We start from the raw sequence: 18,380 nt of genomic DNA on the forward strand, positions 1-18,380 counted from the left end.
CTTATGTCTTCTTAAGTCATGACACTATGAACTTCATCCAACATGCCCTCACAAGACTGAATTGCAATCAGTCATCATCATATCACAAAATTGTAGGTTCTTAAAACATCATCTAAAATGTAATTTCTACATAACACTTCAAGTAGATACCAGACATCATTTTTGTGAATGTATATGTTTCAAAATAACATCACAGCGAACACATCATTCTGGTCTTTTGTTATCACGCATTTTGACCAACTCTTATTACTTAAAGTTTTATTTCATGCTAATTTCACTGTAAAAGATAAACATTTCATATTTGAACATTGACATGTAACTTGATGATTTAGCTCCCCAAAAGCATATGTCGGCCTGTAAGAGAGCCGGAATCTAGGGATCATATATTCCCAGGTTTTGAATAAAAGCGCCTTCAATCACCGCCGTGTTCAGTGACTTCGAGTTTTTGTCGGATTCCGAATCGTATCACGCGACTGACGTCGATGCGACCGTCACGTGTGATCAGGTAACTTGAGTAAAGCGCACATGTGTTTGTTTACGTTTTCCTTCTGGCTAACATGAGCAAAGCATGCTGGTATTTGTCCACAGAATGAGTATTTTGAAAGAGTTCGGAATGATTCGACATGTTTTGAGCCTATTTCTCACGTGTACACGTTAAAAAAGATTTTTTATTTTTATAATTAAAAATATTTCCAGTGTTGCAACTTTATAAAAAGTGGTTAAAATTAGAAAGTATTTAAACCTCAGACAGACGGAGAAAAATGTGAATAACACTAAAACAGTTTCACTATGACAAAAAGAGCAAAAAGTTATAGACCATACAACTTTTAATTAATTAACAAGATTCTACAGCTTCATGTCTATGGCTTGAACAAACTGCTAATGATATAATGTCTGCTATTCATAGCCCCGTGTATTTTAAGCAGCTCAAGCTTCATCGGTGTTGATGGTATGAAAATTTACTTAGTATGCGCCAATACATGATTCACAAAACTGATGTTTTTTTTTTTTAAGCAGATAACATTCTAGAAATTCAAATTTTTCTTCACATTTTTAAGGTTTTGTATGTTTGGACAATCAAATATTATAAACTTTGTTGCCGCAGCGTCGGGTTGTCAGAGTGTCAACATTAAACAAAGCTTTTGAGTATCAGAGATAAGGCCAGACCGGAAAGGTCCGGACGGATGAACACAAAAAAATACAATAAACTGTACAACAATAAAAAGGATGTACAGAAATAGGACCATTCAGCAATTCAACAAGATATCAATCAAAGTTACTGAAACCTAAGGCTAATTAAATTAAGAGCTTCTACTATGCATTAGCTGCCATAAAATGGGTCATTTTTCAAAGATACTTAATTACAAAAGATTACCAGGTATTTGTTTAAGGTGTGAATACTACATGTATTACATATCTAGATATTGCTTGATAGCCTTTTTCATAGTTTCATATGTGGAGTCTGAATAACGACTCAACTCATGTCATTTCTTTTACAGGTTCGGTGAACTTATCCATACCTATGCAAATTTATGTCAACGCAAATTACTCTAAAGACCTTAGCAATACTGCATCCGTGATTTAGGTAAAATGTATAAAAAGGAATTGAACTCAAAGGTAAGTTTGTTAGAATTATAAATGAATAAAGAATGAAATAAAATTGTAAATAAAAATGGCATTTAAACAAAATCTTTCAATCAAAACTGTACAATATATTTACTGTGTCGATAATATCTGCCATCATAGATTTTAGTTTTAATAAGATATATAAATAATGGAATATTATGATTAACTAAAATGAGTTTTATGTTGAAAATTAATATGTTTTCAATAGTTTAAAAGAAATAGGTAAGAAAAAATGCGGTTTATGACTTATTCTGATTTTTGAATGAACAAACACTGATGTTTTCCCTTTATCTATTGCAGCTTTGTCGGCTTTATGAAAACATTACTGGTTTCGCAGACATCAACGTCAAAGGTTTCTTGTGAGTAAATAAAGGGAGCAAAATCGGATTAAATCATGCTCGTAAATTTTAAGATCTTTACTGGATTCACTCTTGATATTCCCGTATTTACATATAGCAGAGTTATCTACCCTTGCGGGTAGGTATTAATTGTGACGTCATGTGTTTCAGAGGATAACGTCATATTTTTTTATGAAAAAAAATAATGACGTCAAAATTGGATACCTACATGAAAGCGAGGTAACTCTGCAACATGCATACACGGAATAAACACCCAATGTATTTCATTAAATCAGTAAATGAATTACTTTGGTTTGCAAATCGGCACCTTCTAATCCGAAATACATCTCGGAACAATTGGTATTTTTAACATGGTATAATGCATGTGTATGACACGACTTATACTGAATATATACAAGAGATGAAATAAATATTTTAATTGTTTTATAGCGAGTATCTTTTCTCAAATAAGATATTGATATGTTTTAAAATGCAAATTCATCAATATATTTGGATCTTAAACGAGTATTCATTTTATATGAGATATATTGATTTTTACTGATGTCATATTTTCAGCCAATGAGAATCGCTCCAGGTTATATTGCAATAGTGACATATGCAAACATGTTACATGAGCAAAGCCACTGTATATAAGGCGGATTGTGTGATAAAAATAAATATAAATATTGCACTAGTATGATATAATCTACATTTTTGTTACATGTATAACTCTTTTGTTTAACATTCAGCATCGTCATAAACACAAATGTCTAACTATATTATTTTATGATTCGACTGCTGATTTACATTGCGTTTTAAACCGTACATTTCCCTATGTCAAAGCCGATATTAATTTACAATCAAATGAGGTCTTGAAAAATGATTCGTCGATGGTGTTCTCAAGTCGGGCTATGTTAGAATAGTTTGACTATTGTCTTGTGGAATATAGATTGCAGTGTAGTATACACATGCATGTATATTCGACAGTAAAAATATATGCAGTACATTTTAACACATACTGTTTAGTTAATTGATCTGTTAAATATTGGTCAGTTATATATAAAGTTTAATTAAGGAATAGATGCTTATTTTGTTGAGGTTAATGAGGGTATAATGATAATGGAGCACGTGTAAATTATGTAACCTCGGCGAAGCCGGGTTACATAAAATTTACATGGGCTCCATTATCATTATACCCTCATAACCTCAACAAAATAAACATCTATTCCTTATTATTACAGTTTTTCAAGTAAATTAATATTATTAATTCCCGCGGCAGTTGCATATTTTTTATTAAAATACACATTTTTTTTTCTCTCCCGTCATCGTCAACGAATTCGATTGAACAGCTGATTGGAATCGAGTCATTCATATGTTCCCGCCAAAAGTGGGGTCATGATTCCACGTTTGCTACGCCATCGACTATTCTTACGTAACAATAGTTAATCGACGCGCGTGTTGTGCTAACATTATGCACTGATATCTTTGATAATACTAGAAAGCATGGTTATTGAGTCCATGTCAGTGGCGTGCAAACTGTAAAATATTTCATTTACATCGAATGCGCTGGGAAACAAGTTACGTACAGCTTATGCAAATCACGTTTCGGTGGCCCCGGATGTTCGCACGTGCGATGTGTCTTTCTAGAAGAAACCGAAAAAAACTTTGGCCCAAGTGATTGAACAGGTGACCCCTAAACCAATCTCATTAAAACACTGAGATCCTCATAAACCACTCCGTTCAATAGAGGAATCTGACAATATCCCATAAGGGGGTCACGTCTAGATTGACCTTTATACCACGTTGTATTTCAGAGCAAATGTAGTTTCTACACCTTACAACATCAATTGAAACCGTCTTTTCGCCCCAGTATACATATACAATTAGCTTTGTTGTGCGCTTCGGGCGAGATGACTACATATACGAAAATAATTTGGACAGCTTTTTCAAACTATTTCGAACCCCGGCCGGCTAGGTGAAAAGCAAGCGGTTTTATCCATTACACCACCCGATCACGTGGTCAATTAGTGGTGAAATATATAAAAGCAGATTTCCTGAAAGTAAAGTGCAGAATAATTTTATCGCTATCGAATCAAATGTTCCGTATGCGACATTAAGATATAACCAGATCAAGAAGAGCCAGTTAATTTTCTTAACATGATACATGTATTCGCAAGATTTCAATCTCAGATGCAAACATATGACCAAAGCTGTAAATACTTACTAGAAGCATTATCTATTTTGTTATATAAGATGGTTAGTATTATATACAAACGTATGTAATGAAATGTTTGATTCCTTGTAGTAATGGATCCATTGGTTGCAACTTTACGTTATTGTTGCGTGACAACAATAATGTAACAATGGCAAAGGTCAACACAACGGAACTAGTAGCAGATATACGGGCGGTTGAAGTACAGTGATATCAAATTTGATCTAGTAAAAACCAATGATTATTCTGTCGAAGAACGAAAGACAGATGCTGCTATGACAAAAGGTATAGATATGAAATGATACGCCCTGTTATATATTTTTGCCCCGCCATTATTGTTTTTCCTGGGAATCGCTTTGAATGAGGTTTTCGTGGACGGCAGGCTGGTAACCCTGTTGGGTATCGTTCCCATGATGCTTTCCTGACTGCAATCTTCGGCACGTGTCTGTGTTCAGTGTGATTGACTTATAAACGTCTATAATCAGACATTGCTATTCTGTATTTGCATACTACAGTGTTATCTGCCCTTGCGAGAAGCTATTGATTGTAACCTAAAATGTTTGCGAGAGTAAACGAGAAAACGACATGAGTTTTCGTTCACAGTACTAAAACGTAACAATATATATACCTACCCGTAGGATATTAAACTGATATATACAGATATAGTATACGTCTCGTGAAGGATTAAGGATGAACAATAAAAGAAACTCCTTTGATTCATGCTTTCAAGACATAAGATCAAATTTGATTTATAAGATCAAATTAAGTTATAGGGTCAATCAAAACGTTTGTTGTATTTGTGTTTAAAGGTATCTGAGAAGAGCATTGAGTGAGTCATGCAGGGCTTCATATAGCTGTACATATGACACTATGTGTGTGTGGAGGATTACGGACGGAAATTTACTTGTGTGCTCACAAGTGCAATGTGAATAACATCTGTACAAAGAACGGCGAATGTTTCGTGGACAAGGACGGGGTGGTGTGAAATGCAGGTACACATTTAAAAAACATTGATCAGACCACATTGTCGAATACACAAAAGTAATATCAAGATAAATGCATAATTGTACATATTGTTATATATGAGTGGCTACGTGATATGAAAAGGACCTTTTGGCCCTCAAATCTGTCAAATGTTCAAAACAGTTATTTAGAATTTAAAATTTTGAGGATCTGACATATTTTATAACACTTTGATTTAATTGTAAATAGAAAGATTTTGAATTTTGCATATTCAGTTGCCATCGTTATCACTCGAAATATGCATACAGATGGAAATGTTGAAATTGTTTTTAAAACCATAGGGCGCATCCTTGGACACTTTTTATATAACCTAAAGATGTATTGGAAGGGCATACACATTCTCAGGAAATATCAAGTAAAACTTAGCATAAAAAAAATGGCCAAAATTGTCCAAATTACCCCACATTTCCATAATGTATGCTTATGCTTTTTTGTTGAATACCGGGTTCCATGACAATTACAGTTGAACAACTAAAAACAATAGTCATTATAGTTCAATCAGGGATGCACTAAATATTTATAAAACACAACAAATTTATCATTTAATGTCAGTTTTGAAAATTTGATGGATTTTGGAGTCAAAAGCACGAGCCTTTAGGCGTTTAGTAAGTTTGACAAATTTCATATCATATATAGTCATGAGTTATATTATTTATCACATAACTGGCTGTGACCATTGTGATGAAGAAAAGAATACAAGTAAAAATTAAAAATCTATATGTATAACAGAATAAATCCGGCTCTCGGATGTGACGTTTTCATTTACTGACGTCATGTATTGTAACGTCAAAACTACATGTGACGTCATACTAGTTTTATGACATGGCCGTATGGCATGGTTAATTTGGCAAATTTATTATATATCCGGAATTTAAAAGTTTCAAATAGAAATTGGTCAATTTATCAATTCGAAAATCTTGTTTAGAAAATCAAAGCTGGGCAATATCTATCACCAACGGTTTTGAAAACATGGTCACATCATAGTTTCAAAAACTATTACACTGTTAAAACCGGGTGCAGTAACAAATTCACTTGTTTTAATCAAAGCCAATACATCGTAACTACCTCGTGTTGAAGAGGATAAAAAAAACAAAAAAAAAAAAAAAATTAATTAATTCGTTAAAACACCAATATCAGCCCCTAAACCTTTATAGTGTTAATTAATATTAATTATATACACTTTGACATGATTTTTTTTAATTCAAAGATTATATTAACAACTAGGTTATACAATAACAAGAAATCATGAGTATGAAATTTATAAAGTAAAAGGATAATAAGTACAAAGTTCTAATTCATGACAAATATGGTACTTTAAATGCTTTATCTTAAAAAATGAATCTAAAAATAATGTATTCGAAAGTTTTGATATAAGAAGCAAAATAACACGGCTAGTTGATTAAACGTATAAAGAATATCTAACGATGGTTTATATATAAAACTAGACTACTAGATTACCTACTAAGCTGATTTCGTCACGACAAATGGTATTTAGATTACAATCAAACCCCATTCATTAACGCAAATTCTTGAAGACTAGAATCCTTTTTTAGTATTGTTTAGTATTATATATCTATTGCACATGCAGGTCATGATGGCAATACACTATCGGTATTTTGCTGATATCTAAGAAAGTAATAATGAAAAAAAGATACGGTACGAATTATCGTGAAAGAAAGCCCTGCTTGTTGGATGGATGTATATATCAGGAAACCAATAAACGTCACTTACGTCTGGCTGTCTTTCAATTTAAATGTAAAATGGTATTGGTAGCAAATCTGTTGTATATGTTCCAGGTGCAAGTCAGACTCCATGTACCTTTATAGCGGTAAAACATGTAGCGACAAAGTATTGATTTTTTTTCAACGGTCGGAATACATCCATCATATGGAGCTTGTGCGGGGGCTGTCGTCGCTATTTTAGTATTGTTTGCTGATTTTCATTGGCGCGCGATGGAAGATGAGACGTGGCTACAACATCATCCGAGTAAGCATAAAAGAAAAAATAAAACACTCTTGGTAAAAGATTTGTTTTTCTTAAATGTGATCAGGGATTGTAAAGAGGCAAAACTAAAAACACACATTCCAATGGTAACCTCTGGGATCATATTAACATTGAAGGTATAAGAAAACTTTGGATCAGATGTAAGAGGCGGATATAATTATATCTGTGGACAAACTATACGCAGAAATAAATAAGGTCCCCCTAAATCACAGAGGACAATAAACAGGACAATACGATGGTAATTAAACATGTGTTGTTTAAGTAAAAACAACTGTCAACACATTATTTTTTTCAAATTTGCTGGAGCGAATATGCGAGCCCCAGAATTTCGGTCCTATTCTTACTGCAAATTTTGTTGAATATATTTCAATTATGAATAATGAGAAGATATTCAGTGCAATTTGCAGTAAGAATAGGACCAACATGCGGATCGTAAATTCATGCAGCAATTCAACTTTGACAGGATAACTTACATTGAAAAAAAAATGTGTTTGTCGGCTCAAGGAGAAATTCGAAGAGATAACTCCAGGATCGACACCGTTTACATACAAAATTGTATTTGGAATAAATACATTTTCTTGCTTTACATGTTTCATTACTCAGCGAGAAGTTATCGGATCCTAAGGAATTACAGAGAGATAACTCCAGGATCGAGAACGTTCCTATGGGTGGCGTAGGAAGGGCCAACCCGGCGTACCAGTCCGAGAGTAGTGACCGTTCAAACCACTATGAACCGTATCCGGGGGACCGTTCAAACCACTATGAACCGTATCCAGGAGATCGACCCGTCAAGGAGAATGTGTACGAGGAGGAGCTCGCTTACAACGAGGGGAGGTACTACAGAGTACTTAACGACCCTGAAAGTGGGACAAAGGTCAGTAATACCTAACTCAACGACTACAAAAATAGGTTTAATTTAAGGTTAGTATTATTTACTCATAAAAGAAACGTATAACAGGACACTCAACGACAAAGAAAAGAGGTTAAAGATTAGTGTTAGCTATTTATAGTCTGTCAAGAAGTGATGAACTACATACTGAGTATCCAATGATCCTGAAAGTGGGTCTTTCAGTTTTGTCTACTCATAACTGATGACACCAGGATGTACTACATGACACTCAGCGACCATGAAAATAGGTTAAAAGTCAATATCATTTTTTAATTAATGATCCCAAAAGAAGGTTAAATCAACACATTACAATGAAAGTAGGTTTGAAATAATCCCTAACGACCATTGAAACCAGATCTAAAGCCCCAATTGGAATATTAGAAATACAGTAACTTAACAAAATCGTTTTTGTATGTTTTAAGGCATACACAAGCACAGCAAACTTTTGAAGAAAATAAATATACATGTGTAGTTTTGAATATATAGTCATTTTTTATACAGTTCTTACAGCTCTTAACATAAAGCATATTCCTGAATTTTGATATCGTTGGTTTTCATACTATCAGCGATGTAAATACACTGATGTCTGATCCAAATGAAAAATGTCCAGCACAGCATTTCCATCTTTACATAATGTTCAATTTTGATTTTACGTTGTTTTAAAGTGTTACATGTCTAACCATCACTACAGGCGTATGTGTACCAGCCCTCCAACATATCGAATGCCAGACAAGAGAACTACGCACGGCGTCTAAGTTTGATGTTCTCTGGAGTCCAAACCTCCATCCTATTATCTGAGGACCTAGTGAAGGTAACAACGAGGTTCATCATCCACGACAATCCCGATAGAGACCACACGACCCTTCCACGACATGGCCGATAGGGACCAACGACCCTTCCACGACATGGCCGATAGAGACCAACGATTGTTCCAGAACAAGGCTGATAGGCAACAACACCCCTACAAGGTACATGGCCGATAGAGACCAACGACCGTTCCACAGGCATGGCCGATAGGGAACCATCGACCGTTCCACGGCATGGCTGATAGGGACCAACGCCCCATTCAGAACAATGTCGATAGGCAACAACGCCCCTATCCAGGTACATGGCCGATATGGGACCATCAACCCTTCCAGACATGACCGATAGGGAAAACCCGGTATATTATTATTTAAGATCATCCCCAGGGCCGTACATACCTTACAACCCATTCATCTCTAATGTAATTTACCCTAGATTTAAATGGTTTGTTATCATCAATGGAAAACAACATTACTTGTTGCAATTTGTCCTTTCTATTGATACAATGAATGGGACAAAAGAAGTACACATTAAATTCACAAACCGTGTGGACCTAAATAAATATTGGTCAAAATTATTTAGGACGATCTGCCCCTTTATCAATACATCACAAAACGAACACGGTTACCATTTTTATGATACAGAGCCGTAGTAATATGGGTTATTTGGAACCAGTTCTTGACAATATATTAGCAGGAGCATAATGAATGCATTAGAAATATACAAATATATATTCACTGGGTCTTAATTGCAGTATGTCTTTGTATTTGATAACTTCCGTCCCTTTGTATGCTAGAAATGAGGATAATGGGTATTTCTGTAACAGTTGATGTCTAATCGCTTTCGTGTGTATTACTGTTGTATTTCATGAGTAAAAGGGACATGGCTTATATTACAGTATGTACATTATTTTCTTGCGCATAATCCTTTCTCTCTCTGATGCTGTCATGGAATGCTATTTTCTAATCTTTTTTCTATCAGTTGATGTAGTCTTATTTGTGGTTCTTTACTAGTATGCGATCAATCGTCCCCAGTATTATGTGAAAGTATGGTGCACCTCGGATGGGTTAGGTTTTATATTTTATATTACTGCTTTCAGAATCTGTAATTTACCACTTATGTCAGATTATGAGCTTTTTGGTTTATTTAAAATTTTTAATTAGATGAATAACATACTATGTATATCCATTTAATTGTCCAATTTAATTTAATTTGCTCTTCAAATTAATTTCCATTAACATTTATAATTATAGTGTATATGATCTTCTACCATAAAAAATTTACATGTAATTTCATGATGTACATAAATACTAGTAAAATCGTATATTGGTTTTTATCATCAACCGTTCCAAGCGTATGAATCTAGGGACTATCTAGATATAGTTCATATTTATTTTTTTATTACCGATTGACTGTTAATACTAGTTACATTACATTTGAGAAGACTTTGAGAAGGTGCCCCGTTTCATACTTTATTATTGAAATAATATTTTTTTGTGTGTTTTTATTTCATGGTTACATCACATAAACGTTGTTTATTTCTTATGTAGAAACGATGTAAGAAATAGATAAAACCCATTTGAATTATACATCTGTTTAATGCGTTTTGCGCAAGTATAGGTAATGTCAAACAAAGATATCAAAAGACAACAGATTGGTTTCAGGCATACAAAAGTATGATTTATGTTAGATACCTACATGTACACTGGAAACTGAATGGGTATGTGTGAACTACCACCTTGATTTATTATTTATGTTTGCAGATATCGATAAGCCAATGGACACCTTCGGACATACTATAAGAATGCTATTGACTGAAGAGGATACCGTGGGGGGGGGGGGGAGGGGGGGGGGGGGGGGGTGTGTACAACAATGACTAATAACATTACATCATGGTGTAATTTTGAAAAAAAAATAGGATTTGAGCAGATTTGCTTAATTCAAAGTTTTTGCTTGCGTCTAAAAATGTATTTAAAAATAATAAACGTTGGGCACAAAATACTTTTTAGAAACTTATTTTTTATTTTCGTGCAAAAATATTATGCATGTTTAATGCCATCTTGATTAAACTGCTTTGATTAGCCATATGATGTAGAAACTGTATTAATACATCGTAAATTAAAACTATTGTATGCATTTATATTAAATATGCATTGTGTTGCCGTGGTCAACATTGTTGTATTTTTGTGTTAGTAATGATGTAGATAGTATAATTTAAACTAATTAGAGATAATGGTATATTGGTTTTATTTGAAATGTATGGGGGTAGCCTTTTTTCAACTTTATTCATTGTTGATGCTTAACTATGATAAAATTGTGTTCTGTGTGTTCGTAAGATGAAAAAATTATGTTAATTCATGTTTTAATACAGATAATGGTAATTGACACAGTTATGTTATTGCCTGATGCATAATTAGTTTGAAGCAATTTTCAAATATGAGCATTAAGTAATGTATCTGTTTTATTGAACAATACGTTGATTGTACACATAATTTAGTCCTATAACTACGAATTCCATATATAAGTTTAACAAACCACCATATTAGCATCGGTTAGTGTGAGCGGGCTAGAATCCTCGATACTACATGGGTTACTTAACATCCCTGTTCTACGTATAAAGAACAACTGAAAATTTATGGTGTGCTACATCAGATGACGCTGGTAGTTTGGTCCTTTTAATGTTACAGCCCGTGTGCCAAAAATCTTAGTAATTTATATTTTTCCCTATATATTCTATGTATTTTTACACATTTTCTCTAGATTTTTCCTGGCATATAATCTTCTTTTTATGCATTTTTTAGTAGGGGGGAAAAACCGTATTTCCATAAACCACCGCAAAACTTTATCGTTGCAATTTTTTGTGTATCAGTAATAAAGAAGAAAATTGGGACTGTCACAAATATGTTTAAGTGGTGGCTTCAACTTAAAATATATTATATAAATAAAATATACTTTTTGAAAAACAAAATATCGAATAATTACTACAACCAATCTATGAGCTGAAAGTGTTAGAAATAATTTTCTTTCAAGTATGCCAATAATGGATTTTAAATATCTGCCAATAATTATGGAGATCAGGAAAAATCAAAGATAATAATGTAATATTACATTGACGATATATGGGAAAAATAAATATTACGAAACACAGATCGCTTCTCTGTACTCATTTTCAAAGCGGAGTCTCTGCCGACCTGTGAATGTCGTATCCAGTCTTATTTTCTCCCGACCATAGCATTCAGTTTCTATATGGGTGGAATTTTTTCTCGACATTGATAGTTACCCCTGACAATAACCGACTATGGTACAGGGGGGTGGAGAATAAACTGATCAGGGGAGTTGTTTCACATGTGCTTAAATCAGAGGATGATGGCAGGTTCTGTGGAATAATTATGACAAGTTATATGCATATCTTTGAGTATCATCAGAGAGGTCCGCGGTTGGTCATACATTGTAATCAACGTGATATATGGTTAATTTATCGAAACCCTTGTCATTTTGACTTGTTACGTATACACTACGTGAGTTAAATGCAAACAAGCCACAGACTGTTTGCCCGATTACATGTCCATTCCCCACAGTGCGATGTTCCAAAGTATATGAATTTTAAGCCATTGTTATACGCACACTTATCATAGATTAATTTATATTTTTATATTTGTTAGGTAGTCCAATAATAACTGGTAGGTACATTAAGTTGTTCTTCTCTTGATATATACTTATATAAATACCGATTGGGGCAATGCTATAATATTTGATATATCTAATATAAGAAACGTTTAATAAGACATTCATTTTGCAGATGTTTTTATCTTTGTAAAATTTGCAACCTTTATCTGATAATTTCTATGATTGTGAATAATTGTTTTTTAAGAATCACCACTAATTGATTAATAAGCAGCATACTTAATAGTTAGTTTTGATTTTAGTGCCAAAAAAAAATATAATAAAATAACAATTTTATCCGCAGGTTTTCATTTAGGTCTTTGATTAGCATGCATTAAACAATCACTTAAAATCTTATATAATAGTTCTTTCTAATAATTAATCCAAATATAGTGATGAGTGGCAAAAGTTCTGTTTCAGTTGTAAATTTACATCAATTAGGATTTTATTTTCTGTTTTAATTGTTTTAAAATCGAAATTTTACATAATTATTTTTTATAAAGGGAGATAACCTGCTTTTGCATACTCCATTCACACACAACACACATAATACAAGATACAGCTATTATTTTAATACAAGGAACATGTTATATTACTAATTAGACCAAATGTTACACAGATATTGACAGACAATGACCATCCAGTCCATTGTGTGAATATATATTACACTTGTCATTGCTCTCAATTACTGTTAAATTTCCTGAAATAATTGAAAATATACATGTATATTCTTTTAATAAGATAAGTGTATGCTGTATATAGAAGTAAAACAAAGTAACAGTATTAAAACAACCATGCTCAAACAAAATACTCCAAGTATATCTTTATCAGAGGATAATTAGAGTAGAATTTATACAACGTTATTCAAATGTTGTTGGTTTTTTTTTTTTTTTTTTAAAGAGAATCTTAAAATTTCAAAAGCTTATTTCAAAAACTTATGTCAAAAACTTATGTCATGGCTAATTTAAATCATAATAGAGATATAAAAACGTCTAGATTTACCATTATATAATAGGTGAACATCGTGAAGTAACTGTCTGTTTATAGTTTTCATTCACAGTCAGGACAGCCTTGAAGAAGAATATTGATATCAATATGGTTATGATTTGCATAACTACTAATGGAGGTGAACAGGGAAAGTCTATGTTGGTCATATAAAGGACATTCGAGGAAATAGTGGGATATAGTTTCATTTTCAAAAGAACAAGCACAAGATGTATCATCAGATAGATGGTCAGACAGTATATAGGTGGGAATTAAGATTACTACACAAATTTCTAAGTTGACAAAGAATAAATATTAGCTCTTCTATCACCTTCATGTTTTAAAAATTTTGGTCGACTTCAATTACAACTGGGGGGACATCTTTATTAAGTTGGTGTTTTAAGGCTGAGAGAGAAGGAGAGTTAAAGAGATTGTTATCAGAAGTGTTTATAATGCCGGACACATTTAGTGGGATTGAAACTATCAAAATAATTATTAGTTCTGCATATTGGTGGATTTAAATATTCTTGTTTGTCTGAGAGCATAGCCATTATTGTTTTGATTGTTAATGTTATTGAAAGGATTTAGGATATCTTGTAAGTATTAGTGGTGATAGGCCATGCATATTTTTTTGTACATCATTATTAGTTTTTGTTTGTGTCTTCTTACTGATAGTGTTTCCCATCCAAGTTACTGTATACAGTTTTAATTGTGAGATGTTCCAGACCTAAGTCCTGTAATAATTCTGGCTGCTTCTAATTGGACAGATTCTAAAAGGTCTTTTGATTGTTGCGTGCAATTATCCCATATTATATCTGCGTATTCTAAGATTGGCCTAATAAATGCTGTGTAAATTTTAATTAATGACTGACGATTTACTTTATTTTTAATGTAACGAAGAATGTTTAATCTACTGTATGCTTTTTCATATATGTTAAGGATATGTTGTTTCCATGATGCATCGTCCTTTAGTGTAAGCCCTAAGTGTTTTGTGTTCAGATGTGTCAGTAATTTGATTGTTTTGGAAGTTTATTGGGGGGCTGTTTTTGTTATGTTTTCTGGGAAAATAGTACTGATTTAGTTTTGTTAGGGGTTAAATTTGATGTCCCAATGTTTTATTGCCCATTTCACTAATGTTAGAGAGGTCAGTTGTTAGTGCTTGAGCTGCTTGTGCTAGGGTTTTCATCTATAATTAACGTACAAGGAGGTGTCATCTGCAAAAAGTTTGATATTAGTTGAAAGATTATCAGTGATATCGTTGATGTAGAGGAGGAAAAGAAGAGGCCCGAGTACTGATCCCTGGGGTACCCCAGCATTTACAACCTTGAACTGTGAATAGTAGCCTTCTGTGGTCACTCTTTGTAATCTATCAGATAGGTAATTGTCGAACCATAGAAGTTAAAATTTCCATTTATTCCATAAATCTGGAGTTTTGGTAAAAGACCTTTATGCCATACTCTGTCAAAAGCTTTACTTATATACACAAAAAATAAATCGAAGTTCCTTACCCTGGGTCCATATTGCTAACAATTTCTTTATAAATAAACAATAGTTGATTAACAGTGGAAATCACCTGGTATGAAGCCAAGACTGATGCTTAGTAATTATATAGAGTTGTCCCTTTAGATAGTTGTAGAGATATTTTTAAATATTTTTTTTCCATTATTTTACTGAAACAAGAGTGTTATCGAGATAGGTCTATAATTTTGAACATCATTAGATGACCCATTCCCTTTATATATAGCATTTATCATTTGATTGTTTCCAACTAATTGGAATTATTCCTGAATCCAGAGTTTTATTAAATAGAAGACTGAGAGGGAGAATAAGTGAGTTACACAAATGTTTTACTATTTTAGGAACTATACCGTCTGGTCCAGGGGGTTTATTTACATTAAGATTACTATATTTGGTCAGATACATCTGGTTGAGTGATTTGAATATTAGTAAGTGAGTAAGGTATATAGGGCTGTGCTAACTGAGGTAATTCAAGGTTTGGTGAAGATGTAGAAATATTACTAAAATGATTATTCAGGATTTCTGCTTTATCAATAGGATGATTGATGGTTTGATTATCAGATTCAAGAGGTGGAATAGAAGAGGATTTATTAGTGAAGTTAGTGATAGATTTTGCTATCTTCCACCATTTGTCTGGAGGGACTGAGTTTTCATTTAGACAATTTTCAAGCTTTTTGATGTAGTTTTTTTTAGCCACACGGATCAAGTCGATTGTTTCATTCCTAAGATAACGAAATCGTTCCCAGTAGTGGGGGGTATTAATTATTTTAGCTTTTCTATGTATTCTATTGCGTTGTTCTCATTTTTAATCTGATGGTTATTATTTCATTCCAGGGCTTATCATTTGGGCGCACAGTTAATGATTTTGGTCGGAATGAAACTGTTGATCTTGTTCGGTGTGATTGAGTCTATATATAAATGAGTTAAATGTGTCTGGGTCTTGAAGTGTTGATAAGTTCAACCAGTCAATATTAAGGAGAGCATTATTCATACTTTCAAAATCAGCTTCGTTATATTTTAATATAGTTTTTTTATAAGTCACCTGTTTAAAAAACAGTTAAGAGAAAATTTGAGCATGAACTGATGAATGGTCACTACAGAATGGTGGTGATACAAAAGTATTAGTTATTAGGGTTGGGGTTGTTTTGTAAGGATAATATCAATGGAAGTGGCACTATCAGGTGTTATTCTTGTAGGTTCATTGATAAGGCTAGCAAGGTTATGTTTAATAAGGAGTCTTGATAAATGATCATTTAGTGGTAAATTTAGCATATCAACATTAATATCACCTGTAAGTATAACATCTAGTGAAGTATCAGTAGCTCTAGTTAATGTATCGTCAAGTTTATCCCAGTAATCAATATTACTATCAGGTCTATATACACAGCCAAGGAGAAATTTATGATTATTTATTAGAACCTCTAACCAGAGTAACTCAACATCATCTCTTTCCAAATCCCTTCTTCTCTTCAACACGACAGTATTTTTATAATAAACAATAACCCCACCCCCCCCGGCCCAGTTGTTCTATCCTTTCTGTAAGGAGCGACATTAAATGGTTGCATTTTGAATGTCATTATCAGATATCATAGGATTTTAAGTGAGATTCAGTTATACATACAATGTCATTATCTTCTAGCTCTACTTCGATCAGAGAGAGGTTTTATTTCTAAGTGACCGTGCATTTAAGTGAACAAGATTTAGATTCTGTAATGGTCCAGGATTACTCTCTATGTCATTACAACAGGATAATATTATAGGAAGTGAAATCAGTAGATAAAAAATGTTAATAATATAAATATTTATCATTAAAAAATTAAAGTGATAATAAAAGCCATGACATATTTCCTTAACGATATCTTGGAGTTTAGAGAAATGCCAGCGATTGAAATAGATCGTAGTCCAGAAAATCTGGACATCAATAAAAATTACGCTACCCATTATCGATGATGAAAGAGTGGATAGGACAGGCTGATCTTACTTCGTTCCACCACTGATGCCGGAGAATTCTGTATCACCCTTCTTTACAAAGCCAGATCTAGTCCTCCTAATACCGCTGATGCCATTTAGGTCAGCGTAACCTTTCCTTACAATGTCAGATCTAGCTCTCCTTATACCACTTAGGCCATCTAGGTCTGCGTAACCCTTCTTTTCAACAATGCCAGATCTAGCCTTCCTCATACCACTTAGGCCATCTAGGTCTGCGTAACCCTTCTTTTCAATGCCAGATCTAGCTCTCCTAATACCACTGAGGCCATCTAGGTCTGCGTAACCCTTCTTTTCAATGCCAGATCTAGCTCTCCTAATACCACTGAGGCCATCTAGGTCTGCGTAACCCTTCTTTTCAATTCCAGATCTAGCTCTCCTAATACCACTGAGGCCATTTAGGTCAGCGTAACCTTTCTTTACAATGTCAGATCTAGCTCTCCTAATACCACTAAGGCCATCTAGGTCTGCGTAACCCTTCTTTTCAATGCCAGATCTAGCTCTCCTAATACCACTGAGGCCATTTAGGTCTGCGTAGCCCTTCTTTACAAGGCAAGATCTAGCTCTTCTTATACCGCTGAGGCCATCTAGGTCTGCGTAAGCCTTCTTTTTCAATCCCAGATCTAGCTCTCCTAATACCACTGAGGCCATCTAGGTCTGCGTTACCTTTCTTTACAATGTCAGATCTAGCTCTCCTAATACCACTAAGGCCATCTAGGTCTGCGTAACCCTTCTTTTCAATGCCAGATCTAGCTCTCCTAATACCACTGAGGCCATCTAGGTCTGCGTAACCCTTCTTTTCAATCCCAGATCTAGCTCTCCTCACACCACTGAGGCCATCTAGGTCTGCGTAACCCTTCTTTACAAGGCCAGATCTAGCTCTCCTAATACCACTGAGGCCATCTAGGTCTGCGTAACCCTTCTTTTCAATTCCAGATCTAGCTCTCCTAATACCACTGAGGCCATCTAGGTCTGCGTAACCCTTCTTTTCAATGCCAGATCTAGCTCTCCTAATACCACTGAGGCCATTTAGGTCAGCGTAACCTTTCTTTGCAATGTCAGATCTAGCTCTCCTAATACCACTAAGGCCATCTAGGTCTGCGTAACCCTTCTTTTCAATCCCAGATCTAGCTCTCCTAATACCACTGAGGCCATCTAGGTCTGCGTAACCCTTCTTTTCAATGCCAGATCTAGCTCTCCTAATACCACCTGAGGCCATTTAGGTCAGCGTAACCTTTCTTTACAATGTGATCAGATCTAGCTCTCCTTATACCACTTAGGCCATCTAGGTCTGCGTAACCCTTCTTTTCAGTGCCAGATCTAGCCTTCCTCA

General features: G+C 34.1%; 1 protein-coding gene and 1 long non-coding RNA gene across 2 annotated transcripts; one reads left to right on the forward strand and one right to left on the reverse strand.

Annotated features, from left to right (window-relative positions):
* The first annotated feature begins 6,998 nt into the window (after positions 1-6,998).
* Positions 6,999-8,814, forward strand: LOC138313966 (uncharacterized). Its single transcript, XR_011207305.1, has 3 exons — positions 6,999-7,185; positions 7,807-8,077; positions 8,784-8,814. It is a non-coding gene; the product is annotated as an uncharacterized lncRNA (long non-coding RNA).
* Positions 8,815-17,038: 8,224 nt separating this feature from the next.
* LOC138313964 (collagen alpha-1(IV) chain-like) lies at positions 17,039-18,266 on the reverse strand. Its single transcript, XM_069254189.1, has 2 exons — positions 17,714-18,266; positions 17,039-17,679 (listed from the first exon to the last, which is right to left on the reverse strand). Exons 1-2 carry the CDS (start codon positions 18,264-18,266, stop codon positions 17,039-17,041), a joined length of 1,194 nt encoding a protein of 397 aa, XP_069110290.1.
* Between the last annotated feature and the right edge of the window lie 114 nt (positions 18,267-18,380).

Source organism: Argopecten irradians, unplaced genomic scaffold (genome assembly GCF_041381155.1).
Source record: "Argopecten irradians isolate NY unplaced genomic scaffold, Ai_NY scaffold_1122, whole genome shotgun sequence".
NCBI lineage: Eukaryota > Metazoa > Mollusca > Bivalvia > Pectinida > Pectinidae > Argopecten > Argopecten irradians.